General features: G+C 41.4%; 2 protein-coding genes and 1 pseudogene across 2 annotated transcripts; all 3 read right to left on the minus strand.

Annotated features, from left to right (window-relative positions):
- LOC8062986 lies at window positions 1,576-2,208 on the minus strand (annotated as a pseudogene).
- Window positions 3,819-8,635, minus strand: LOC8062987. Its single transcript, XM_002466811.2, has 3 exons — window positions 8,278-8,635; window positions 7,617-8,194; window positions 3,819-4,932 (listed from the first exon to the last, which is right to left on the minus strand). The coding sequence occupies exons 2-3, from the start codon at window positions 8,078-8,080 to the stop codon at window positions 4,137-4,139; spliced, it is 1,260 nt and encodes a 419-aa protein (XP_002466856.1). The 5' UTR covers window positions 8,081-8,194; window positions 8,278-8,635; the 3' UTR covers window positions 3,819-4,136.
- Window positions 12,539-15,312, minus strand: LOC8062988 (ent-isokaurene C2-hydroxylase). Its single transcript, XM_002466812.2, has 2 exons — window positions 14,373-15,312; window positions 12,539-13,300 (listed from the first exon to the last, which is right to left on the minus strand). The coding sequence occupies exons 1-2, from the start codon at window positions 15,288-15,290 to the stop codon at window positions 12,680-12,682; spliced, it is 1,539 nt and encodes a 512-aa protein (XP_002466857.2). The 5' UTR covers window positions 15,291-15,312; the 3' UTR covers window positions 12,539-12,679.

Below are 27,484 nucleotides of genomic sequence, written 5' to 3' on the forward strand. Positions count from 1 at the left end.
ATTCGTCTACGAAACACAAATTAACCTTTGATATGATGGAACGACGACTAGAATCGATGTTTGGCAATCTTGAATCCATCCGATGGACACCTGGTACCGAGATGGAGTCGAAGCAGCAGCCACGTGAGAAGAATCGAGTACACTTGCCTCGACGTGCACCAAGCAGCAACCTACGAAGGGCGATGGGCGACACAAATCGAAGCAGGAACGTACGAAGGGCGACGTGGACCAAGCAGCAACGTACGAAGGGCGACGATCTACAATTTCGATCTCCACCAAACGGCCACGGGCGACACAAATCGATCGATTGCGGCGACGGGCGAAGGCCGAAGGGCGAAGGGCGAAGGGCGCGACTGTAGAAAATTTGCCGCCACGATAAAAGATTCCCGTAAAATAAAGTTGGGTCCACTATTTTGGTAAATGCCAAGTTAAAAATGCCAAACACTTGGAGATAAACTTTTTTTTCCTTTGCCAAAACGTTTAGGGACTTGGCAAACTCCAACAATTGGCAAATTTCAATTGCATAACTGTTGGAGATGCTCTTAGGAACAATAGCCACCGTAGTCTCTACCCATTCCTTGGACTTTTTTGCCGCCTATAAAAAAATTATAGCGTCTTGTAATTTAAAACAAAACAAATAGACTATAGTAGTGCAAAGTTCATAAAGCATGTTTGGTAATCTGCTATGGCTCGCCATGCCAATAGGTTCGGTGGCGCTGCAGCTATGGTGTAAAAAGTCGTCACCACACACCACACTTTGCCATAGAGCAAAATGACGAGTAGTAGAAGCAAAACGACAGCAATGGATACATTTTTAGGAACAAGTTTTTGTTGGTTTCGTTTTTTGTTGGTTTAACATAAATTTCTAGACAAACAAGATTTTTATAGGTTTTTAAAAATATAGAAGAACACCTTTGAAACCAAACCGAGGATCAAATTTATCAGTTATTTTCACAGTTGGATGGTGTCCGGTACCTGATTTTATGGTTAAGAGCTTACAATCAGAATGCCATGCAAATTGGTAGAAAACAAAATGTCATGCAAGTTGGTTTAGTATATGGCACTCAACTGATTTTGCTTATTTTCACCGATCTAGAGCCACAATAGGCCAAGCTAATCGACTCATTTTTTCATACAGATCATGCAGGAGAGTTGACGACTATATATCTATATCTATATCTATATCTATATATATACCTAATAATAAAGAGGTAAAATTTCAGCCACCTTAGATTTTCATCCAACCTATAATTATAAATTGACTCGATTTTGGCCAATTCACTTGAGATTAGAGTAGGATTGGCAGCGCCGCAGCGGGTCCTCCTTGATTCGGGCATCTTTCTGCGTTGGGTGGGCCAGGTCGCCTTGCGTTTTCGGTTTTCCTCTTTCGGCCGTGCAACCAGTCCTTCTTTATCCCGGCATATTTTTTCGGTTCGAGCCGTCTTTCCGCGTTGGGTGAGCCGGGTCGCCTTAAGAAAAACAACTAGACATGACTTTGATCCATTGGCTAGAAGCGCAAATGGGAAAAGAAAAGGTGCATTTATTTTTGGTTCATGCATAGCACAGAACAACTACTTAGTTTTGACATGAATAAAACCAGTTAACACGGGGTTTGGCCTTGAGCATGAGCTTGGATTTCCTTCTCAGCTTTATACCAAAGGCCTCTGTCATGTCAAGGTCTCCAGAGTTGTTTGGCTCCTCCCAGTCGAAGTGATAGAGAAGGCTCATGAGCACGAGCTCCATGTTGGCCAGCCCGTGCATGATGCCAGGGCAGATCCTCCTGCCGGCCCCAAACGGAATGAACTCAAAGTAATTACCCTTAAAATCGACACTGCTGTCCTCAAACCCTTATGGCCTAAACACCTCGCCATCACCCCAAAACTTGTCATCCCTTTCGATCGTCCAAACGTTCACAAACACCTTTGTCCCCTTTGGCACATCGTAACCCATCACGACCTGGCACGCCTCTCGGCACTGCCGGGGCAGCAGGAATGGCACCGGCGCGTGCAGCCGTAACGCCTCCTAGATCACCAGGTGCAGGTAGCTTAAACTTGGACGTGTCGTCTTCGGTTAGCTTCCCCTGTCCCTTGAACGTGTCTCCCTCACCTCTGATTGCGCCTTGTGCAACAGCAACACCCGTGGATTCCTTACAAGCTCTGACATGGCCCACAGTAGCATTGTCGATGACGTCTCACTCCCGGCAGCAAAAATATCATACAATTCATTTGTATCGAATATATATGGTCATATGTTGATGAGGGAGAAGGTGACTGAAATTGTAAATCCAAGACTATAATGCAAGGTGATGAGAGTATACTCCTCGTGATCACCGCAATATATATTACGTACGGAGTACATACCAACGAAACAACACAGGAAGGACGGAAGCACATCAGACCACCTAAAAAAGTATCATGAACAACACTAAGGACTTGCCTAAGGGCATGTACAACAGACACACAGCTGTTGTCTGTAAGTTTTTGAAATTTATAACACATATAGCTTAACAGACAGCTTATACAATCCATAGACAGCTACTGTCTATTTGGTTCTCCACAATTTGGTTAATGCTTGTATGTAGCCATGATCAAATATAAATATCATTTCTATATATCATTATGTTGCTAATTGATACTATACAAATTAAACAATTTCTTCAAAGTATATATGAAATATATATTTCATAAATCAAATATAACATAAATCTTATTTCTCATAAATCAAATATTAAACTAGATATCAGTAACCGAAAATATTCAATAGCTAGAACTGCAGATTCCATATATGGCATGTTTAATTGGTTCCGATCACAAGCAAAAATTTACTTACAGAACTAGCACTATCAAAGTATTAAGTGATGCATGGTTCATGCTTGTTGCCTGTATAGTGTTGGTATAATTGTATTCTAGGTGTATTTCTTCTTTTATTTTTCTATAGAAAAACGGCAAGGTGACACTGGTGGACGTTGGCCACAGCTAATCTCCACGCACACCGCCCGAATGAGACGTCTCTTGGAGCACGCGCCACATGAGACGCCGGCTCTTCTCTCTCACTTCATTCAATACCGTCGGAAGTGGTGTTTTTTACAAATATACATCCATATAGATGGCACTCCGGCGACTCTTGTACGTGCCCTAAAGACTCTGTTTGGCTGACGTCCACAGCAAGCCACACCTAAACTACGGCTGGCGAATTTGTGGCGCTCAAATTGTGCGCCAAACATTTAGCGAGCTGCAGCCACCAGGAAACACTGAAGGGACACAAATCCAGCCAAACTTTGCCAGAGCTTAGGCCCTTGCTCATTTCCAAATTTTTTTTTGGTTTCGAGTACTGTAACACTTTCATTTTTATTTAATAATTATTGTCCAGTTATGGATTAACTAGACTCAAAACATTCATCTCGCAATTTACATGTAAACTATGCAATTAGTTTTTGTTTTTCTCTATATTTAATACTTCGTGCACGTGCCGTAAGATTCAATGTGACGAAGAATTTTAAAAAGTTTTTAGTTTTTGGAGTGAACTAAACATGGCGTTAGTTAGCAACCAAACATGAGCCTGAGCATGCCGCAGCTTGGGCATGGCGACTTGCAGCAAGCTGCAGACACCAACCAAGGCCTTGTTTAGTTCCGAAAATTTTTGGAAAATGAACACTGTAGCATTTTCGTTTGTATTTGACAAATATTGTCCAATCATGGACTAACTAGGCTCAAAAGATTCGTCTGGTCAATTTCGACCAAACTGTGCAATTAGTTTTTATTTTCGTCTATATTTAATACTCCATGCATGCGTCTAAAGATTCGATGTGACGGGGAATATGAAAAGTTTTGCAAAATTTTCTGGGAAGTAAACAAGGCCCAAAGCAGGCTGGGTAAAAGAAACAGTGCTGGTCAAAATTCACCAAAGTGATTAAGAAAAAAAAAGGGGGGGAAACAAGGTTAAACTCACAATGAGCATCACTATATGAAAGCGTGTCCTTAAGTTGCTCACATCAGCCAAAAAGAACACACCTTGATTTGCAGAAGGGTACAATCATGTATAACTAAGCCCCCCCAAAAAAAGCCTCTAACAAATGAAACAGCTCTGCCACGAAATTCTGAAGAATATATTTGTTTGTATCCACTGACGATTCTGAATCACGAGTCACCAAACAAGTCATCACTGTCATCGGCTGAATTCATGCTATGTGTCTTCTCCTCAACAGGTTGGGCTTTATCTGACAGGTCATCTGATTTGTATGCCCAAGATGAGCCCACTTTTGCTGGAACAGAATCCCCATAAAGATCATCGTAAATTCCAGGTTTTGTTGTGCTCTTTACTTTTTTAAGCACCTCTTGTAGCTTATCCGTTACACCACTCGTTGAGGTAGAGGTATATTCTTTTGGTGATGCTTGCTCCTTTCCCTTCGGTATGACAGTAACCTGTACAAGAGATTCATACTTCCCAACAAGACTGCCTTCCTTCACACCTACAGGGCCGGGTTCAGTTCCAACATCTGCACCATCTGAAATCCCAACCACTTGGATAAGTTCTCCTCCAACCTGATCTCTAAATGACACTCTGCGCTTTTTACTTCTCTTCAAAGGCCTTTCAACTGCATGTTTATCATTATTTGCACCAGAGGCACCTCTAGAAGAATCTTTAGAACTGGATAATATGTCAGATCTACTAATACCATAGCGGTTAAGAACTGTATTGTATGCCACAACAGCATCTTCATCATTGGGATCTGGAGGAGATGGCAAACTGATATCTGATGGAAGGCTAGGAGTTGGAAATAGAGCAGCTGTGTTTTTTCGCAGGATATAGGTTCTGGTTGATGCAGCAAAGCGAAGTGACTGTCCAACCTCAAGTTCAACAGGGCTGTCTTTTGTTAATCTCTCATTCGCAACAAACGTGCCATGAACTGATCCCAAGTCGATAACATAGATGCTGAAATAGAAAAGCATGGACATGCAGTTAGTAAACCAAGCAGTCTAATACCAAAAAGTAATTCAGGGGATGCTTTTCTGACAAAAAAGTTCAAATGGTATTCCTTATGGGTCTACAAATGCACAAACCAACGAAGAAGTTATCCAAATGGAGCACAGGAATTTGGAACTCATTCCAAATTTCAACCTAAAGTAAATTAGTTTTACATTGATAATAAATGGCCTTAAAACTTCATTGGATACAGAACCAATGTTATGAGCATCTAGGAGCACCATAGTTCATTACAGATAACAGTTAAGAATACAGAACATAATATCCTCTTTGTTAGTTAATTTTCATGGAATGAGTTTTTGGTTAAAGGAAGCTGATAAAGTAATATAAGAACCAACAATAACTGAAAAACAATGTTTCTGAGACATAAATGTAAGTATAGAGTAGCAAATAATTATACACATAAGTCACAATGGTAAAGAAAGACAATAGAAACCATCTTCCAGCATGACATGCATTTCTTTGGCAGAAAAGTTCTAAGGAAACACGCCTGTGTCTATAAAATAACCAAAAGCAAGAGAACAGAGATATCTCTAGTCCTAAAAAGCGCAGAGCGATTACGTCCACACCCTCCCCCCCCTTCAGCGTGCTTCTCTGGCTCGTCCGCCCCTCCACACCCGTTTTTTTTTCCACAAACGAAAGAAAAACAACACTGTCTCACCTTTGCCCCATTACCTCCCAACCCCTCCCTGCTTTGCCCAGTTGGCACCCCTCCTGCCCCAGACATGGCTGCCTCAGCGTTTGCAGAGGTGGAGGACGGATCCATGTAGGTGGCCCCCAACGGCGCCACGAGCTCGAGAGTCTTGGTTGGTGTCAAGCACCTCATCCCGGACAAGCGGCATCCAGATGGTGTGGTCGTGGGGCTCCAGCTGCTGAATTCGATCTGTGTGGTTCACAGGCCAGCAAGGAGTATGATTGTTAGCATAGGTGCGGTACCGCAGCTGGTGGAATTATTGCCAGAGTTAGCAACAGAGTGTGTCAAGCCGGCCTTGGACATCTTGGATGCTCTGTCTGCAGTTCCAGAGGGGAGGACGGCTCTTAAGGATTGTCCACGGACGATACCCAATGTTGTCCGCTTGCTGATGAGAGTTTCAGAGACATGAATGTGACGGGCACTGTCGATGTTGTGGACGGTGTGTCAGATGGCTCCTGAAGAGTGTGCATCTGCTGCCGTGGAGGCTGGGTTGACCACGAAGCTTCTACTTGTCATCCAAAGTGGTTGTGCACCAGAGCTGAAGTAGAAAGCGTCAGAGCTGCTCAAGCTGTGCCACCTCAACTACACTGACAGTCTGACACCCTCTTCATCCCCAAGTCCAGACTCACAAGGACAATTCAGTGAAGAAATGGGATGCTGCTGCTCTGATGTGCTTTGAATCAGTGATGTGTATTTGTTGATTATCCTTGCTGAGTTCAGAGTTCCAAGGAAATGGAATTGGCAAACTGACGAATGGTAATAAGCATGTATAGATAAACTTGCAGATTTAACTCTATCATCTTATCTGAAGAGATTGGGGTGGTTGAGCAGATAGCGATACTGGTGATTACCATAACATTTGCAGGGAGACAAGAAGCAATGCAGCATAATTACTGGCAAGTTAGATGGCAAGCAGGCGGGTGTACATGCAAATTAATGTGAATTTGATCAGCTCAATAAACACATGAGGCTGGGTGTTAAGTACAGCCAGTTTTGCCATTAGTAGTAGTGAGCATTAAGTAAAACCAACAAATTTAGATTTTTGGCAATGTGGGTATGTCAGGGCTGCAGATGTTGTTCCCTTCCTTAGTTCCTTGTAATTACACAATACTGTTGCTTCTACACTGGAATATACATTTCCATTGCTTGTTGTCAAATGAACCATACCTGAGAGAAGTTTGTGTATGAGGTATGATACATCATACGTTGCTTAACAAGGGAAACGTTGGTCCTCGGCCCTGCTGAAAATACTTGCTTCCTTTGACTAGAATTATGTATTTTGGTGTTCTTTATTTATGCTTGATTAGATATCGATATGTAAGATGCTGCTCTTGTATTTCAATGTATCTAGAAATAGCATGTTGCTAACGCATTAGGTGGGTTATAGTGTTTGGTGATCTCAAACCAGCATGTTTTCATGTTGATTTTTCTCTCCCATTGCAACACATGGGCAGTGATCTAGTTGACTAATTACATGTGTGTGTGGTCTCTGCTACGTTCCCTGTTTCGAGTTTGTAGTGGCAGGCAGCCAGTTGGTCGTGCTGTTGTGTTTGTGGCATTTTGTTTGGGTGAGTGTGTGTGCGCGTCTGTTTGTGTTGTTTGGCTTTTGTAGCCTAAATCCTCTTATCTTAATGCAATGATATGCAGCTCTCCTGCATATTCGAGAAAAAAATTTTACATGTGTGCATTCAGTGGTACTCCACTCAAAATGATTTTGCCTATGATAACAAGGTCAATCTTCATATGTGATATGATGCATGAACACGTCAAACTATAAAAAGCAGGCACATCTATTGGCCTGGTGGTACTCACAAAAGAAGTTAATTGTGAGATGCTAGAAAATTTGACATTCAGGGAATAAATAAAGTCTAATACTAACCATGGGAATACATAAGAACATAGAATTGAATTGCAAGTGATCAGACATGAGGATCCTAACCTTCCATTCCTGTGTGGAATAACAGCAGCATGCTGACGCGACACAGATTGATGGTCCAACACGAAGTCACAAGCAGGAACCTGCCTCCCGAATAGATGCCTCCTGTTGTCCAGATTGATCCTGTCAATGACCTCCCCATCTTTCACCACATCAAGATAGTAGACACCAGGACACGGCTCAATCGCCCAGTCGGGAGGTTGCCACGTCGACTGCCCTCCACCGACCTGTGTCCCAACATGCCCAGGAGCAACACCATCTTGCCCAGCCACCCTGGAGCTGGTACCTTGTGGACTTTGGTGATTCTGACCTGGCACAAAATTAGAATTCTGTGGCAGTGTCAATGGAGCCGGTGGTGCTTTAGCTGTCCCTGCAGCTGCAGCTGCGTTCTTGGTGCTTGACTCCTTCACTGAGAAGGGCTCCAAGGTCTGTGCCTTCTTGAAGCGGTCAAGGCCCCCACGATACATCTCCCCACACCCCTAATCTCCCCACACTGAGAAGGGCCGTGTTCGCCACTCCAAATCCAGCAGCTTAAGTACTTGTGTACTCAAATTTAGCAGACAAACAAAAGGGTATTGCTCCTACGGTGGAATCAAATTAATTAAGTCAGAAACAGCAATGGAAAGAATTTGCAACGTAACTTAGGGGAGAGGGAAATTCGGACCTCTTATCCCACGGATTCTATCCCGTCAGGAGGGGTGGATTGTGCCGAGATAAGAGCTCCGCACGCCGCTGCAGGTTACTGGCCTCCGGTGCGCTCGGCCTTCGGTGTCCTCAGTCCGGAGACGGGCTCGCCTTCCACACGTCGGGCCGCCGGAGCCCGCGCTCCTTCCACGCGTGGGGCCACCGGAGCCGCGCTCCTCGCCGGCCGGCTCCTCGCACGGTGCCGCAAGAGCTAGGAGACGGATCTGTCGCCTCCCACTCGGCGAAGAAGGGGCATGGTGGTGCCGGCGGCGGATGGGGCGGATGGGAGCACGATTCGTGGGGGAAGAGAGGTTGGAGAAGGAAATCCGATGGTTGCTTTTACATCCAGCGGTTCAGAATCCTAAAATCTGTCAAACGGATATATATAGCAATTTCTTTTCTTTTCTTTTTTAACTTCAGCTCTCGTGCCTTTAGTTAGACCTTGTTTTCAAAAAAAAAATCAAAATTCTTTGTTATATCGAATCTTTAACATATACATAAAATATTAGATATAGATAAAAGATAACTAATTATATAGTTTATTTATAATTTAAGAGACGAATTTTCAAATCTAGTTAAATAATAATTATTAAATACAAATAAAAGTGTTACGGAGTTACTCCCAAGTGATCACTTAGTCCTTTTAGATCGCGAAAAGGTTTCAGCTTTTACATGTTTTATGGATGCCACAAGGTGTGTTCAGATATTTACTAAAAACTTAAGATTTTGTTTGGCACTAACTCAGCTTTATTAATGAAGTTATTTTTTAAAAAGAGTTTTATGAGTAACTGTCTAGGTAAAGCTAAATTGTTTTGAAAAAATTATTTGACAAAACAGCTTCACTAGCAATTTCATGCATAGATAAAAGAAATAAATGGAAGAGAGAGCTAGGATATGCTACTTTTTCAGTTTTATCCCAACTTATATCTTTGTGAGAGAAAAAATAACTTTACCTATGAAGCTGTTTTGGAAAAAAAATGTTTGCAAAAAAAAAAGCTCACAACAGCTCATAAAGCTATTGTGAGTTATGCCTAAATCGTCACTGACAGCCAATTGGAGCCGCAATCCGTGACGATATTTATTTTTTCGTTAAGGATGAGCCCACTGGATATTCTCAGCCCGTTAATTGGCGACAATTTTATTAGGATCGTCACAGTGTATGAATTTTAAATTCATCATACTCTAGTTACCCAAAACAGTAGGCTCGCTACTAATATTTGGTACAAAGAAAAATAGAAAATGTGATTGTAAAAAGTATTAAAGACAAAAGTTAATATGTTAAATTATTTGAACAAAATAATTATGTTACTTTGTTACATGTATATTTTTTGGACAACTTTGTTACAAGCATATATGGTAAAAATAAAAATATTCTCCATATAGTGTAGGCTTTTTTTATTTATTACGTCTGCCCACGTTCTGCACAGCGTGGCCTTGGCCCAACTTTTTAAATTGGTAAAAAATAGCCTTTTATTTATTTACGCCGGCTCATGGCGTGGTCAGTAGGCATTTTTTTATTTATTACGCCCGTCCACATTCCCCACAGCGTGGCCTTGGCCCAACTTTTTAAAATTGGTAAAAACAAAAAGGGAAACAAAAGTGCTGGCAACTTGGGCCTGGGCTATGCTAGCCTTTCAGTCGGCCCATAAACAAGCGCGTTTGTGCCGCCTGCGTATAAAACCGGTGACACAAACCCTAGCATCATGCCCCACACCGTGTTGCTTTCTCCGTCACTTGTTCGTCGTCTCCCGACTCTGCTATGATGGTGGATCCAGGGCTCCCTCGCGCCGCGGTGGCGCGGCCCTGCAAATAAGCCCTAATTACATAATTCGTCTGAAAACCATAAGACAAATTTATTAAATCTAATTAATCCATTATCGGCACTATCATAGACTAACTAGGCTTAAAAGATTCGTCTCGCAGTTTTCCATGTAAACTGTATAATTATTTATTTTTTATCTATACTTAATGCTCTATGTATATGTCAAATATTCGATAAGACGGGTGAAAAATTGAGTAAGAACTAAACAAGGCCTTACTCTACGGAGAGTGCAAACTTTTCTAAAATTTACAAATTAGCCACAACAACTAGTCTTGTTTGGATGTAGTAATATTAACAAGTAAAGTTTATCACCCGTCCTTAAATTTATAGGAGTGTTATTCTGGTTCCTGAATTCTGCAAATATGTTATTCTGATCTTAAACTTAATTTGGTCCCATATCGATCCAAATGAGTCTGGACCCACATGTTAGCTCTATCTCTCACCTCTCATGACCATGGTTAGCTCGCCGGCGTGCCGCTGTTTGGCCGGTAGGACTGCGAGAACGGCGGCTCGCCTCGCTGATGATAGCACGCAGTACGGCCAATAGTGGCGGTGCAGGTGTGCCACATGTGGCAGCTCTTTGTTTGGGTCATTCCGCTCAGGTGGCACGGTCTGTTATTCTGATCCCTAAATTTTATTTAGATCTTATTTTTATTCAAATTGTTATAGATTAATATTCATGTGCAACAACAATAGATATAAATTTATATATGTTTGGATGAATATGAAATCCAAACTGAGTTTAATGACAGAATGATACATTTTATGAGTTTGGGGAATAGGACGAGACACATTTAGAAGTTTGAGGACCGAGCATTGTTTTTTCGCTTGAGTTTATTTATTGAATTTGTCAGTTATTTAAAAGTATTTTTCTAAAAAAATAAATTAGCAAAAGTACTTTTAGCCATGGTTACGGAGTAGTACTCCCTCCATATTCATAAAACAAATCGTTTTGGAAAAGATTTGGGTCAAATATTAGGAATATAAATTATAAATAACTTTTAAGTTGTGTTGAGTTTAAAAATATAAAAACCATATGAATAGATTTATTTTGAAAAATACTTTTATAAAATATGCATATGTTACTTTTTGATAAATATTTTTATAAAAAATAAAAAAAAATCAAAAAAGACTATGTCGTTATTCTAAACGATTTTTTTATGGATATATTTATAGGTATGGAATATGGAGGGAGTACTATACTATACAGACAGAGAAACAGAAGTGACACATCCAGGATTGATGACACCTGCACACTAAGGCCTTGTTTAGTTCCCGAAAAATTTTGTAAAATTTTTCAGATTTTCCGTCACATCGAATCTTTAGACGCATACATGGAGTATTAAATATAGATAAAAATAAAAACTAATTACACAGTTTAGTCGAAATTGACGAGACGAATCTTTTAAGCCTAGTTAGTCTATGATTGGATAATATTTGTCAAATACAAATAAAAGTGCTACAGTGTCTATTTCGCAAAAAAATTTAGAACTAAACAAGGCCTAACGAACATGTGCGAACAATGATTTGACTTTGGAAGATCAAAATAGACTCTAGACTCGATGGATAGTTTCATGGCACAGTTACCAAGACTATAAACTAGGTAACCGGGCCACTTGAGTTTCATGGGGATGAAACTCCTCTCTCATCTGATGAAACTCCTTCATTTAATGACCCTACTAAGTCAGTAATTTTGCTTATGTGACACCCTATTTAATGTGCATGACACTTTTATGAAATATGCATTGAGACTGGCCTAATAGTGAAAGTCAAAACAATTTCTTCGTTGAAATAAAAAAAATAGTCTATGATCCAAATTTCTTTACAAACTTATTCGTTCTAGCAAATTCAAGTTGACGCCGAGGAAGGAATTTTCTCCTACTCCTATACCGTATTTTGTAGTTTAGAAGTCGCAGTGGCAGCTGCAGATGATGTGGCTCGTTGCTGCAGCGAACGCTTCTTTGTGTCTTAAGTCTTTGTTTAGTTGAGGAGATGAAAAGTTTTTAGATATTGTAGTATTTTTGTTTTTATTTGATAATTATTGTTTAACCAAAATTAACTAAGATTTGTCTCGCAAATTATAGATAAATTATGCAATTTGTTATTTTTTATCTATATTTAATATTCTATGTATATGCCGCAAGATTCAATGTAATGGAATCTTGAAGAGTTTTTGGGTTTTTGGTGTGAACTAAACAATGCCTTATTAGAAAAAAAAAATCAATTTCTGCAAATAAAAATATAGCATAATCATATTAAGTAAAGAAAAATTAATAGTAGTATACAGCCTGATAACACATAGATCGGCCTCTTTCATTCTTGTACTATCATTATATAATCATTCAATCATTTCGCAAAAAGTAAAAAAAAAAAGATAACTACACTTAATGTAGAGTGATGAAACAATATAACAAGCATAGGACAAACTCTGCATATATTTATTATCATGCAGTACAGATTGATATTATAATCACACTCTTTCTGGTACAATCTTTTGCGACCCCTTTCTAGTACAAAGTAAGAAGCAACAAGAACATAGTTCACATCACAGGTCACATGATTAATTTAGCATAGAATTATTGTAAGGTTTGGCCTTGAGCCAAAGCATGGACTTCTTTCTTAACGCTATACCAAAGGTCTCTGCCATATCAAATTTTTCCAAACTGACGTCATCCGGCAGATCCCAATCAAAATGGTAAAGAAGGCTAGCAAGTGCCAGCTCTAGGTTGGCCACTCCGAGTGTGATACCAGGACATATTCTTCTGCCTGCCCCGAACGGAGTGAACTCAAAGTCATTACCCCTAAAATCGATAGTACCATTTTCAAATCTTTCTGGCCTGAATACCTCTGCATCATGCCACAGTTTCATGTCTCTTGCTATTGCCCAAACATTCACAAACACCTTGGTTCCCTTTGGCACGTTGTAACCCATAACCTGACATGACTCACGACATTCTCGAGGCAAGAGTGGTATTGGCCCATGCAGCCGTAAAGTCTCCTTGATCACCAATTGTACATATCTTAACTTGACCAAGTCACCTTCAGATATCTTGTCTTGTCCTTTGAAGGTCTCCCTTACCTCGGACTGGGCCTTATGCATGAGTTGTGGATTCTTAACAAGTTCTGACATTGCCCATACTAGAACGGTTGATGTTGTTTCACTCCCAGCAGAGAAAATATCCTGCAATACAATTTTACGGTTACAAATTGTAAAACGGGACATTCACTTTAATTCCCACAAGAAACTCTAAAAAAACCTTGGTAGTCTAACAAAAAAACATGTAGCCGTAATCATCAATTGGTAGAAACTCTAAAAAAACTTAATAGTTATATCTTTGTTTTCAAAACAATATCCACTTATATCATTATGTAAAGAAACCACATAAAGTAACCCACAAATGTGCATACAATGTAATTAAACTACCCACCGATGCTATCATACAACATCATCTGAAGTAAACACTAAATTTTGCATATAAATTTGGCACCATATCAAGATATTATGATGGATAATCTAAGTAACCATTAAACTACCACTTATGTCATTGTTATAAACTAACCAAAATATCTTCTTAAATATACATCTTAATTATCAACATATGCTAATAAAAATGTTTAAGTCACCAAAAAAGTTACGTAATATATGTTTCTAAGTGATCCATTTTGATTAGTATTAATATATAATAAACTAACCTAAAATATCTCATTTGCCTAAAGCTAAATTAGAAATAAACTAGAACATTAAGAACAAAGTATCATATGCATTGGAGGCCGGTTTCGAGAGTCTGCAGGTGTTAGATAACTAGAAGATACTCGTGCGTTTTCTTTGGGGATTGCGAAGAATTTGGAATAAATGAAGTGAAGATGATGTGGATAACTTTCAATTAAAAGGTTAGAAGTTAGTGGGATCATATACATGGCTAATGTGGAAGAAAAATATAGATAGTTAGTGGTGAACAATATGGATAACTTGCACCTTTAGAAAGACTGGTAGTGGTCAATAGAGTAACTTTAAGAGACTCCTTATATCCTACATAATTTATAGAAATAGGTATTTTAGTGAAAAAAAAACCTCCAATAGTCTCTCAAAATTTGATTTCTAAATAGATATAATATATTCTGAATTTCTGGCTAGCTCCAAAGATAAAGAGCAAGGGATAGCTCTATGCGGTGCTCACAAGATATAAAAAGCTATTAATGATGATTTAGAAAGTAAATTCTAGAAAGACTTTAAATACATGCTTTTGGCTTACATAAATGACGGTGCTGACTATCTCGTTGGTGAGAGCAAACTTGAGGCCACCTTCCCTCTGCAGCCTCCGGAGAACACCCAGAAGGTCCTCGTCTCCCTCTGGCGTCGCCATGGCTTCTCGCTCCTGGACGATGCTCTGGATGATCCGGTACATGTTCCTCTGGCACCTTCTCGCGTCCCTCACGGCGGCGCTGAACCGGCGCACCAGCCGCGAGGATGGATACAGGTACGCCAGGTTGAACCCACCGCCGCCGACAAGCCGCACCACTTCGTCCAGCTCGCGCATGTATTCGTCTCGGTACCCGCACCAGTTGCCGACGACCGTGCGCGCGGCGACGTCGTTTATCATGCGGCAGATCCCGTCGGTGAGGTTGACTGGCCGGCGGCCGCCGCCGCCGCACTCCCCGGAGATGGAGCGGACGAGGTTCGCCACCTCGTCCTCCCGGATGCTCCGGAACGAGAGCACGCGCCGGTGGCTGAAGATCTCGAGCATGCACAGCTTGCGGAGCTCGCGCCACTGCGCGTTGTAGGGGGAGCCGAAGATGTCGTTGCCGCCGCAGGTGATGGCCTCGAGGGTGGCGCCCAGGTAGCGGTTGCAGAAGGCGAGGTCGTGGGTCCTCATCACCTCCCTGGCAGCCTCCGCGGTGGAGACCACCAGCGTGGGCAGTTCCCCGAAGCGGAGCAGCATGAGGGGCCCGTAGGTGCCGGACATCTCGCGCAGCGCCCGGTGAGGCAGGTCGCGAAAGCGCGACAGGAGGAGATGGTGCAGGCTGCCGATGAGCGGCAGCTGCCATGGCCGCGGTGGGAGGCGAAGCACTGATGGATTTGTGCGTGATGATGTGACGTAGCAACGGATGAGCCTGAGAAGGAGGAGGGTGAGGAAGACGAAGGCTAGAATAAACGGAATCTTGATGTCCATTTTTTGTGCCAGGGATGGGACAAGTTCGCAGCTGTTGAACGGCATCTCGGGGAGCTAACATATAGTATCGACTTTGTGCCCGGTGTACATATTCATTTGACCTTAGGCCTTGTTAAGTTAACCCCAAAAACCAAAAAGTTTTTAAAATTCCTCATCACATCAAATCTTGCGGCACATGCATAAATCTTTAAATATAGACGAAAACAAAAACTAATTACACAGTTTAGCTGTAAATCACAAGACGAATCTTTTGATCCTAGTTAGACCATGATTGGATAATATTTGTCACAAACAAACGAAAATGCTACAGTAGCGAAATCCAAAAAAAATTCGCATCTAAACAAGGCCTTAGTGTCTCGAGGGATGTTTATAGGGAGTGTTTGACTGCATGTATAAGGCCTAGCCAGTCTTGTGGAATGCAATCTGGGTTTGTTTGGTTTGTTAGATGGCTTGCTAGCCAGGTTTTAGCAAGCCCAAATCGGAAGATTTTGGTGGCTGGCTGGGAAAAGCCGATTCGGCCGTTCTCCGCAAGCCTGCCTTGGCTAGTCCCCACTGCCGCATCTGCTCATCTCCTCCCTTCTTTCTTCCTCCCGAGGATTCCTCCTCGACGACGACAGGGTGCTGCTCTCCCACGCCACCGAGAGGGCGCGCCGCTCCCCAACGTCGTCGAGAGGGCGCGCCGCTCCCCCACTGCCAGGGCAGGCTCACGCTACTCCCCCCACGCTGCTGGCAGGGCTCCTCCTTCTTCTCCAGATCCGGCGGGTGGAGTCACGACCTATGGAGTGTGCCATGGAAGCCATGCTCGCGACCTATGGTAGGAGGTCTTCCCCCTCCTCCCTCGGCCCCTCCGCGCTCGCCCTATCCCTCCTCGTCCGCTCGCCCGCGCATCTCCTCCACACCACCCTTGCTGCATCTCCTCCGCCTGTGTAGGAAGGTTAGTAGGGATGACATCTGTGCCCGAGTCCGAGCATCCTCGGCGTCCGCACTCGAATACGGCTCGCCGTCGCGGGCGGACAACGAGGTCCTTGTCTCTCCTCATCGTCGGTGTGCACGAGCGAAGGACGCCTCACCGCTGCCTCGTCGGTCTCATGCCGCCAGTGGAGGTGGAGCCCGGGACGAAGCGGGCGAGAGCGGTGGTGGGTGGTGCCTCGCCGATTGATGCGCGTGTGCACGGTGGCGCCTCGATCCATGCTGGAGATGTTGCAGTGGCCATGGCAAAGGTAATGTATTTGACAAAATGTGTCAATCGGGGTAAACTTACCGGTGTTAGGATATGATGATTCTATACAAGTCAAAGCCAGCAACCAAACAAACCAAAACTTAGTCATGCTTCATCAATCACTCCAACCAATGCAAACAAGTGGGTATTGGCCTGTGTCAACCTGGTTAAGTGTGACATGGCTCAAAAAGCTAGCTAGGCTTGGAATAGAACACGAACCAAACAGACCCTATATGCTGATCAGAAAGCTCACAAGTTCATATCCTATCGGATTCCAATACAATCCACATGTTCCCGGGGCCAGGGCCGACTCTATAATTTTAAAGACCCTTGGGCAAGTAAGAAGACAAGGATTTATTTAACTAACTTTTATATCAAAATTACTATATATAGTATGGATAATAAAAATTACTTTGCAATATATGTATAGTTCATAAAATATAATAATACTTTGTTCTTCTTGTTTTTCTTTTCTTTTTTGAGTGTCCAACAAATGCTTCTTAGACAACATCTAATATATTCAGATAACTACATTAAATTATAAATTTATAATGCTAGGCTTGCACTATATGAGCATAACGAATACACAAAACAAATAAGAAAAAATTAAAAATACTAATCCATCATGGCTGTTGGTGTGTTACTATGATGGCATGTGTACTATCTGATGTTTCCCTATAGTTATGTAGAACAGGACCGGAAGGAAGAGTAATCTACAACTTTGACTCATTTGTCTTAGATCTTCAAATGTTTATTATGCTAAATAAAAAAAATTATATGTACTAATTATCTATATTGTCTTGGCCCCCCAAGCTTCATGGGCCCTCGACGGTTGCACTGGCTGTCCCTCCCTTAGAGCCGGCCCTGCCCGGGGCTCACATGTCTGCACCCAAGTACCAAGTCTCTTCGCTTGGCAGAAAAAATCATGGCTGAATGAAAATAATGTTCATTGATTTATTATGAAAGAAAAACACTGTTGAATGACTGACAGATTCGACAGATAAACTCAAGCGAACAATTTTTTAGTAAAAAAGATCATAATCGCAATACAATGCACGGACATATATCTAGTTAATTAAATAAGTATATAAAAAATAACTACATTATTTGGACGAGCTTGAGGAGGGCGAGGAGAGGACGAAAACAAAGGCTAGAAACGCGATCTGGATGTCCATTGTTGGCTTGTTGCTAGAGACGACATTAACTTGGGATAAATGTGCAGCCAACAACATGACCGGTGGGCCTGATTCCTCCAAGGGTTCGGTCTCTGAGGAAAAATGAAGGAGCCGTCGTTATAAATGTATTTGTAAGAGCGGCTGAAGCATCCGTCCTTACAAATATTTTATTTATAAGTGCGTGGCCGGAGGGGCGGCTAGGCCAGCCACCCTTATAGAGGGTTTTTAACCGCCCCTAGAAATGAATTCTGTAGTAATGGAGAATCTAGCCTCTGAGTGATGAGAGTCAAATATAGGTGTATGCTAAATCCCCGCGTGAGACACTGCCGACCGACGGACGTTCCCGTCCTCCCCGACCGATCTCACAGATCGCTCAGGGGCTATACCCATTCGCGCGCACCCTCTGGAAGGAGTTGGGGAGAACTCGAGCATGCCTGAGGAGCACCGGCAGCCCGAGCCTGATTCCATCCTAGCACAACCCGAACAGTGCTCAAGCGGTGAACTGATGTCTCGAGCCACAAGCAACCTGCCAAGCATCTAAGGCCTAGCAAGTACTAAGATTCCATAATGTCTCGAGGCGATATTTATTTTGCGCATGCCTCGCGCGCGCGAGCTCACAATATATTAAATTCTGTATTTGCTTGTATATGCTGATCAGACAGCTACAGGCAACGGAACATAGACGAACATGTGTGCTTATACATAATTTATATGTGTGTTTGGCGGAACCGTCCAAATTACAGTAGTTCATATGCACATGTCGTTGTTCTTCAGAAGAAGCTGCAGAGCGGCAAAGGTATATTTAGGTATTTCTTCAAATATCTATATATTTTCTATGACACAGTAAATATGTGTTGCATATATATTAAAATATATAGAACTACCAGTGCTCTTATTTCTTATTGTTTTAGAGAAAATTGTTCTTGAATACCTCGGTGTCAAATCAATAACTACATAATCCTTGTAGTCCGTTGAGTGTCTTTGGGATCTCAAATTGACACAAAATATCCTAGTTCAGGCACTACATAATTTTACATAAATAACTATACATTAGAGCAAAAGCGTGGAAGCATTAATTTATGCAAACCATTGTTCAAGTACTTCCAAATTCAAATTTAAATTTTCAAACTCACAAGTAGCCAAGTAGGGATAGCACAACTGTAATTATTATTATTATTATTATTATTATTATTATTATTATTATTATTATTATTATTATTATTATTATTATTATTATTATTATTATTATTATTATTATTATTATTATTATTAGTATTATTATTAGTATTATTATTATTATTATTATTATTATTATTATTATTATTATTATTATTATTATTATTATTATTATTATTATATACCTTTGTTTAATAGAGATCCAATCAAATAAAAACTTCCCTCTAATATACCTGTTCATACTCAGGAGAATGTAGAATTGCCAAATATTTGTCTTCATGTCCAAGATCATTTGTTTTGTCAGCCTACTTTTTACCAGCCAGTTCAATTAATTTAAAAATTCTAATATATATAATGATTCCAGTGTTTTTAATCAACACACCCTAGCCTGCACAACTGTGCGGGGGTTTCGGCTAGTAATATCAATAATAATGTAGGGAGTAGTACACTTACTCAATATATATCAATGTGAAACCGAATAAATCTTTCACATCACTTTTTTTTATAGTAAAGGTAGTGTCTCAGTAGAAAGTTTTATGTTTATTTGATGTCATAAATTTTTATAATTCTCTTTATAATTTAGTCAACCTTAAGATGTTTGACTTTCTAAGATTCTTGAAATGTCTTGTAATTTTGGGATAGAAGGAGTACAAAACATGGTACTCTTGGACACCAAGAATGAAATATAGGTTCTCCCAATTCATAATTTTATTTCATTGTGCATGCGTGTTGAAGATGCAAAGAAAAAGAGGCCGACATGCCCATGTTCGCACTTCATCTTTCGTCTAGTGTGGCTTAGTCGATCCCGAGGCACAGGCGCACGTACAGCTCCATACAAAATTCACGCACCGCGAAAAAAGAGAACCAGTGAGGATCCCCTGATCCCAGATCGACTCGGCAGTGCTAAACCAGACGAGAAAGCGTTGCTTGTTGTATGGAAGGAATCCAAGATCCTATTTAATAGAGATGAACAGGGAAAATTTTATTCTAATTATTTTACTTCTTGGTATCCTAAATCATGTCTAAAATGATATGAATTTTGAGTACGGAGAGAGTATATTGACACTCAAATTTGGCTCGGACTCACTAGCAATATTTGTCAATAGGCTAAGCCATGTTAAGATATTGAGCCCATAACAGAGAATCAGCTAAGCCGACGTACGCGACCTTTGTTGTATGTATGTATGTGTTGTATTTTTCAATTTTGGACAGCCGCGCGAAGCAAATAGAAAAAATATAATCTCAGTCCAACTCGCAGCGGTCGAAACTGGAAAAAGATCCGAGTCCATCTCCTGTACAAGGCTAAATCATCTCCGCTGCTGAGTAGGAAAGGTTAATTAATATTCCAAATACTTGGCAAGGAACGGAACGACACAGGGGTACAGTGCATCACGTGAATATATATATAGAAGAGAAAAGCAAGAGAAGCTGAAAGGATCGGAGAGACATGCATGCACACGTATTCAACAAACTTGCATGTTCGGCTATTACTCATGCACGGTCAATTAACACATATTTGGCTACGTATAGTTGTTGAACCGCTGCATAGCTGAAAGTACTATTCGTTAATTTGTTGTGAGAGAAAAGCTGAATAGCTGACAGATTCGGCAAATAAGCTTAAACGAATAGATTGAATAAAACAGAAAAGCTAAAGAAAAAGACCAGCCGCTCCATTATAAATATAAGGGGTGACAGCCTATACGGATCATCCAACAATTCAATCATTGTTTTATATCGACAAGCCCTTCATGTCCTCTTTCAACCCCCATGTTGTTGTCTATCGCTTGATCCAACGATCAAGAATGGCATCCTAGGCTACTGGCCGACCTAGGGGAACCTGACGATATCCTTGTCTCGACAAGGTCCCTCCCAGACGAGAGCTTTAGTCCTCCAAAGATGTGAGTACGTGTTCCTCAATGTTCAAGTGCTCCGAAGGTTTACAACAGAGTGTATTCAAGCTCAAGTCTTACTCATCGTTTGGAAGAAGGCCAAGCTCCCCTTATATAGTCACATGGCCAGGTTACATGCAGAGATATGGTGTTCTCCTAGCCCAAGCGGCTAGGAGCACGAGGGATGGAGAACCTAGGAAACATGGCCGACACTCCATATGGTCTTGTCAGCACGTCCAAGCATGGTTTTCCTGCGCTTGCTCCTTACGCCATGTGTTGGCGTACGGTGGCAGCATTGTGCCGGCCATGGCGGCGCCGTAGGAGAGGTGGTTGCTCACCAACTCCCCTGCAGCATTGGCTTGTCGTGGATGTCATGGCCTTTGTCAGGTCTTCCGCTTCTTTAGGGAGAAGTCGTGATGTCACTATATGAGGAGGACAGGTGTTCCTTGCAGGCTTCCTGCTTCCTAGATCTCGCCCCGTTGCCCCGACCCCTATGGTTGAGTCGAGGCATAGGATCTAGCCAGAATGGAGAGCTGGCTCCCCGTCATGGTTCTCATGCCGTAGCGAGTGTGATAATACATCATCCATCAGGTTGGATGGGATTTGGGTGGTGCTACGCCACATGGGATGATGTAGCTGAGCTTTTGTGTCATCTTGTCTATTGTTGACGGTCCTTAATGCTCATATTTAACCATCAATTAATCATGGAAAAGGATCCAAATGCAACTAACACCTAGACTTAGGGTTTTATCTGACAGAATTCCACGAGTTTTGGTGTTTGTCTATTTCTGCAGGGGGTTATCAGGAAATATGGAGGAAAGGCCCACACGTCGGGTTTACATAGAGATATTAACATGCCGCGTAATTTTCTATCATCTAGAAGACTCCAGAAGCCACGGAACCGAAGCGGAAGCCGAGAGGCCTCAGGGACAGGGCGCCCGCCCTAGTCCTGAGGGCGCCCGCCCACCTCTTTCCACCAAACAGAGTCCAATTCGGGGACAACGCTCCACCGACCTAAAGGATCAAGGAAAACCGTGCGATCAATGTCGGTTTGATCCGACGGCCCAGATTCACTTGAAGGGACTATAAAACCAGACCCCCCTGGCCCCTGGAGATCATACCTCTTCTACAGAATCAAAGCTAGGGTTTCAATTCTTCATCCAAGTAGAGAGGATCCCTCTAGTTCTTCTAGTTCTACCTCTAGTTCATCTAGATCTAGTTCTAGTTCATCTAGTTCTAGTTCTAGTTCCTCTAGTTCTAGTTCTAGTTAGTTCTAGTTGTAATCTAGAAAATAGAGAGAGAGAAGAGGAGAGCGGAGGAGGAGCCGGATCTGTCAGATCTTCCTCAACATTGTACTTTTGCAGCAACTGGTTCGTTCTTCATCGTTCTCCAGGTTATTCAATTCATAACTCCTGAGTTCTCTAATTACTTTTATTTACATTCAAGTTATTTATTGGATTCCCGCTTGCATCAAGTGCTCTAGTCTTTGAAACATTAGAGTAGTAATCAATAGATTAGACGTGGTGTTTAGTCTTGCGATTACCTGGAATTGCACCCAATCCTGCGGATTGTTGTGGTAGCCTTAGGGTAGTGACAGCCCTAACGGTCGACGTATTCCACCACGTTCGGATCGGTGTTTGTAGGACCGTAGTCAGACCTTCCTAGCCCCCTTCTCATCTCTTTCTGTGGTTAGTGCTCTGATGTCCCGATATAAATAATCTTTGAAGTAATTCTTGATTCTTAGATCAACTAGAGAACTCTCAGGAAACTTCCTCTCTTCCCACCAAAAATATTCATATAGTTATCCTTGGGCGATCTTGGATCTTAATTAGTACACTCACGTTTCATGTGGAAAATCGATACTCTGAAATACTCCCGGGTGAAAGCTACATCGGTATCCGTGCGCTTGCGGATTTTTCTGTTTGCGTTTAAAATACCCAACAAGCTTTCTGGCGCCGTTGCCGGGGAACGGTAGCTGTGCTAGTTTTGAACCAAGTCGTCCGTGTATCCTTTTTCTTTTCCTTTTATACCACACTCACCTTACCATTTTCACCACACCACATGGATTTCACTCTAAGCATTAATGAGCATGGAATTTATTTCATAGCCACTTCATTTACTCCATGCTCATATGCAACATCTTCACAATCCATTGGTCTCTCCAACATCACCACATTCGAGATCTCCAACCCCCACTTCCTTTCTATTTATAAAAACTTTAAAAGGGCGGTTGTCGATGCATATGTCTATAATAAATATTGTAGATCTCGTTGAGTTGATCTTGATATAGGTCAGCATTGGAGGGGAAACCACTTCGCCGACATAAATTGATGGTTTCCCAAGGACAAGCTTAGTGTCCTAAAACAAGCACTGATCAGATTGTAACATGACCTTTTTGCAACATTACCTTGTGTATTGAGCATATAAGGATAATTCTAAAAAAATTCCTTCGGGTATTCTTGTCACTAACCTTTTCAGGATTAGAGCAAGAAGATCGGATGAATGACAAGCACAAGGTATGTCCAACCAACTATCATACAACATTGAATTAAATTCATCCAAACTTGAATTTTGCAAAATTCAGGCTTGGGGGAGTACTTTACATAAAAACATCCTTTGCCATGTTGCTATGTTGGTTGTCCCTACCTTTGAGACATGCTCAATTTGTTAAATACTAATCACACTACTTCATCTCCACTCAAGTAGATCTCTATAAATGCTCTCATGCTACCTTTATTTGCTTTAGTATATGTCTAGGTTTGGAGTAGTTTCATTTATCTCTTAATTAAGCATGGTGCTTAGTTTAGGGCTGATGATCTTACTTCCAAGAGAGTTTAAATTAAGCATGATGCTTAGGTTAAAATGCCCTCCTAAATCAAATTAGACATGGTGTCTAGGTTGATCTTTGAGCCGATAGTATGCTATGTAGATATTGGATATTTTGTTGGACTAACCCCTGCAGGAAAACTTTTAATATCGACCTGGGAAGTCCTGAGATAAACTCACATTGGAGACAAAGAGAGAGAGCACATGAAGTTTAACAATTTACACAAGGAAGGCATAGCTCATAAGAGATGATCCATGGAGGGTGCCACAAACACAATGCACAACCCCTAAGAAAGGAAAGCTTCCACAAGGTGATATTGTACCATCACTCTTCAATTAAGGTAACATCTTAAGGTATGTGACTATCACTGTTATAAGTTTCTCCTTATTTCTGGCGTTCACATGAATAAAAGAGACAAACATGTATGATTTACAACTCTAGATTAACCAACCCAATTAATTCAACATGTTTAGTCCTTCCACCTTTGTGATCCCACACTCCTAATCATATGAGATAAGATGTTGCACACTTAATCTTTGGAAGGTATGTATATAAAAAAACATAAGTATAGATAGATTATCTTTCCATTAGGTTGAGCAATCTAATCTGACAAATGTTTTAAATGTTATACTCATGATCTTATTATCCATCAACTTTGTCTTGCTCACTATGCTTAAGGTTAGAGAAGAACAAATACACTTTTGGTTCTGTTGGTGTTTTCCACCAACAGGGCCCATGCACTTGATCTCTGCCTTGTCTCTATGAGTAGGTACACTTCGAGCAAAATATGAAGGACTTTTACAACTCCCAGACTCCACCAAGTGAAGAACCTAGATCTACGAGCACAAACACACTGGAGATACTGGACACTCAGGCAATCACTGTCCTGAGATGCTTGAGGACGTAACTACTGGAGTAACCCCGTTGTGGAAGTAATTACTGACCTTCTGCCGGTCAAGAGAGGCGATCCAGGACACACCGTCATCCCGATCTCCATCGGCATGGTGAACTTCCTAGAAGCACTCTGCGACTTTGCCTCCAGTATCAACATCATGCCCAGGTTTCCCAAAGAAATATTGAAGAACCTCCGTATCCGAGTTGGTACCTTGTACGCTCCAGCAGACTTCATGGTGATAGAGACTGGTACTGATGAGAGGGCACCCATCATCCTAGGGAGACCATTCCTGAATACCTCGGGAGCTGTCATCTACGCTAGTGCTGCCAAGTTCAGTTTCTACATCAAGGGGAAGAAGGAGACGTTTTCCTTCAAGAACAAGACTACACAAATCTCAGAGCATTCCCGACAAGAACCAAGGAAAGGACCAACAGGAGGAACAGAAACAAGCAAATGTGGATCAAGTCAACTAAGATGGTTACTCCAGTTCAAGGAGGTCAAGATCGTCGACTTAAGTCACCATCCCTGACCAAAAAGGACGACACAGTCACCTATCAGCTCTTGTTCGGAACCATGCACCTAAAACCGACATACATTCAGCTCCAGATGGCAGATTAGACATTCCGAAAAGTTATTGACATGGGAGAAGACAAGCACGATCCACCCATCATCCTTAGAAGACCGTTCCTCAGCACCGTTAAAGTAATCATCTACTTTGGAACCAGCGGAGTCCACATGCATTTCCTCTCTGAGAAGGTACGCTGCCATTTTACTGACCCTAACCATATAGTTGAAGACTCTAAGTAGGTCAGGACAAGAAGAAGACGACACAACCGCAACCAGAGGAGGCAAATTATCAAGGACGGATGGGCGGACTATGAAGGAGAAGTTGTAAGGTCTGAAGACATACAACTTGAACAGAACTATCCTGAGGAGACCCACCAAGTCAGGTGTGGAGAGAGAAGATAGCTATACACGAAGAGGAGGCGTTGCCGGAACCACCGACTATGCCATTCAGCGAACCCCAGGACGACTGAGAAAACGGAGAGTCCCATTCGAAGGACTTAAAAACACCGAACGCCTTGCCAAGAGGTAAACTTGGTAGTTATCCTTTTCCTTTCAATTATTTTAAAATAGTTTGCTTAGTTAATCAGGTTCATATCATCTTGAAAAGGAAATAAAAATGTTAAAAATAGTAAGCCCCATGTGAGTATGCTCATGGCATAAAACCCATAAGTACATTCACTGTGGTGGCGTAAAAATGAAATAAATATATTCCTGTCCTATAAAAATGAAAATATAAAAATAAATTTATGATCCTACTAATGAGTAACATTTATTGAGGAGGCTCAACATGATAAAGGCTAGATATTTATGCTAACACTTAACTAGTTCCACAAAGCTTTGTTGTCTATTTGAGCTCCACAGAATTCAAGGATCAAAGAAGACTAGCAGACGATGGACATCCTAATCGCTGTCAGGGTGCTGCCGACATTCAAATACACCTCCGCCACCTGCTAGCTACATCAGAAGAAACTTCGTCAAAATCCAGCTTGGGGGAGAGCACCCCCATTTATCCAGCTAAGTGTTTCTACTCACGTTTATACTTTACTCTAATAATAAAATGATGCATAATCATAGAAACCCAAATAAAGATTTTGTGCTTATATATATCTTTGCTTAGTTTGCTAAATAAATAAATAAATAAAGTCTGCTATGAACCATCATGATAAGCTCTCATATGGAAATGATGAATAGTTGCTCTGCCATAACTAGTTCTCAAAATTGAAATCTCTCTCAAGTTTAGGCATGACTGTTATTAATTAAGATTTGCTCTAAACCTGAACTTGTGGGAAGATTGAGAAGTCTAAGTCGTTAACGGATACGATATGGGAAGATTGAGCTGCTGTTTATCTGTTCCTAGAGATGCTAGAATTCTGGAGAATTTTATCTTTGAAAATCTTTAAAATGTTGCATGACGAGTTCCTGTATGATGAGAGTTTAAATTCCTACCACAACCATATATACATGCTTGCTAGACTTTGAGCCACACATTTACTTTTTACTGCTTATGAGCATTGAGTGTGGTCAAGCTGTGTAGACCCTTAGGAGCTTGTCATGTGGTTAAATCAAGATTCACTTGCACATTCACTCACACATGCTACTTCTACTCCAGAAGTACCATCCACATATATCCATCCATTTCCATCTCCAAAACCACCCAAAAATATTCTACTCCTAATCCGGGAGAGAATAGCCAAAAACATTCTCCTATTTCTGTTTTTCCCTGTGAAAAAAATGCTCAAGTTATCTTGGTTACTACCACTTGCTATATTATTTCAGGAGATGAGTGCTCTAAAAAAAGAAAAAAAGTATACGAGGAAATAAAAAGGGGCAAGTGCCCGGAACCTCGAAAGAAAAAAAAAGTGAGACGAGAGGTAAAAAATAGACAAGTGTCCGACAGTAGAATTAGGGGTACAAGATACCCACCTGAGAGAAAAGAAAAAGAAAATATAGAGCATCTCATTCTCCTCAAAAAGTTTCAAAAGAGCAAGAAAGGTATGTATCCCCTCAAAAGAGCACAAGTAAATTAGATTTTCACCATTGTTATCACCATCATTACCATGCACCATTCATTCGCTACACATGCACATCTTGATTTGACTTATTGACTTGTTTCTTTGGGTCCATGGTTTGACTATGCAATAAATGTCTTGTAAGTATGTATTAGCTGTCTCCCACCTATGAGCTCCAGATATCAAAACCTTATTAGAGTAGGGTGAGAGAGAAGGCAATGTCACTATGCCCCATACCAAAAATACTACATACTTTGAGAGAAGGCATACACCATTACTGCCTTGGTAAGGATCCAGAAATACCACAAATGAGAGACTAGAGAGAGTCATACAAGGAATCTCTGAGTTTTATTTGAAAATCTGCAAAAACTCCAGAGCTATAGTTAATCGAAGAACAAGAGACATGGTGCTTGACTAGACTGTTCTATCTTTTAACT

Source organism: Sorghum bicolor, chromosome 1, assembly GCF_000003195.3.
Source record: "Sorghum bicolor cultivar BTx623 chromosome 1, Sorghum_bicolor_NCBIv3, whole genome shotgun sequence".
In the NCBI taxonomy this organism is placed as follows: domain Eukaryota; kingdom Viridiplantae; phylum Streptophyta; class Magnoliopsida; order Poales; family Poaceae; genus Sorghum; species Sorghum bicolor.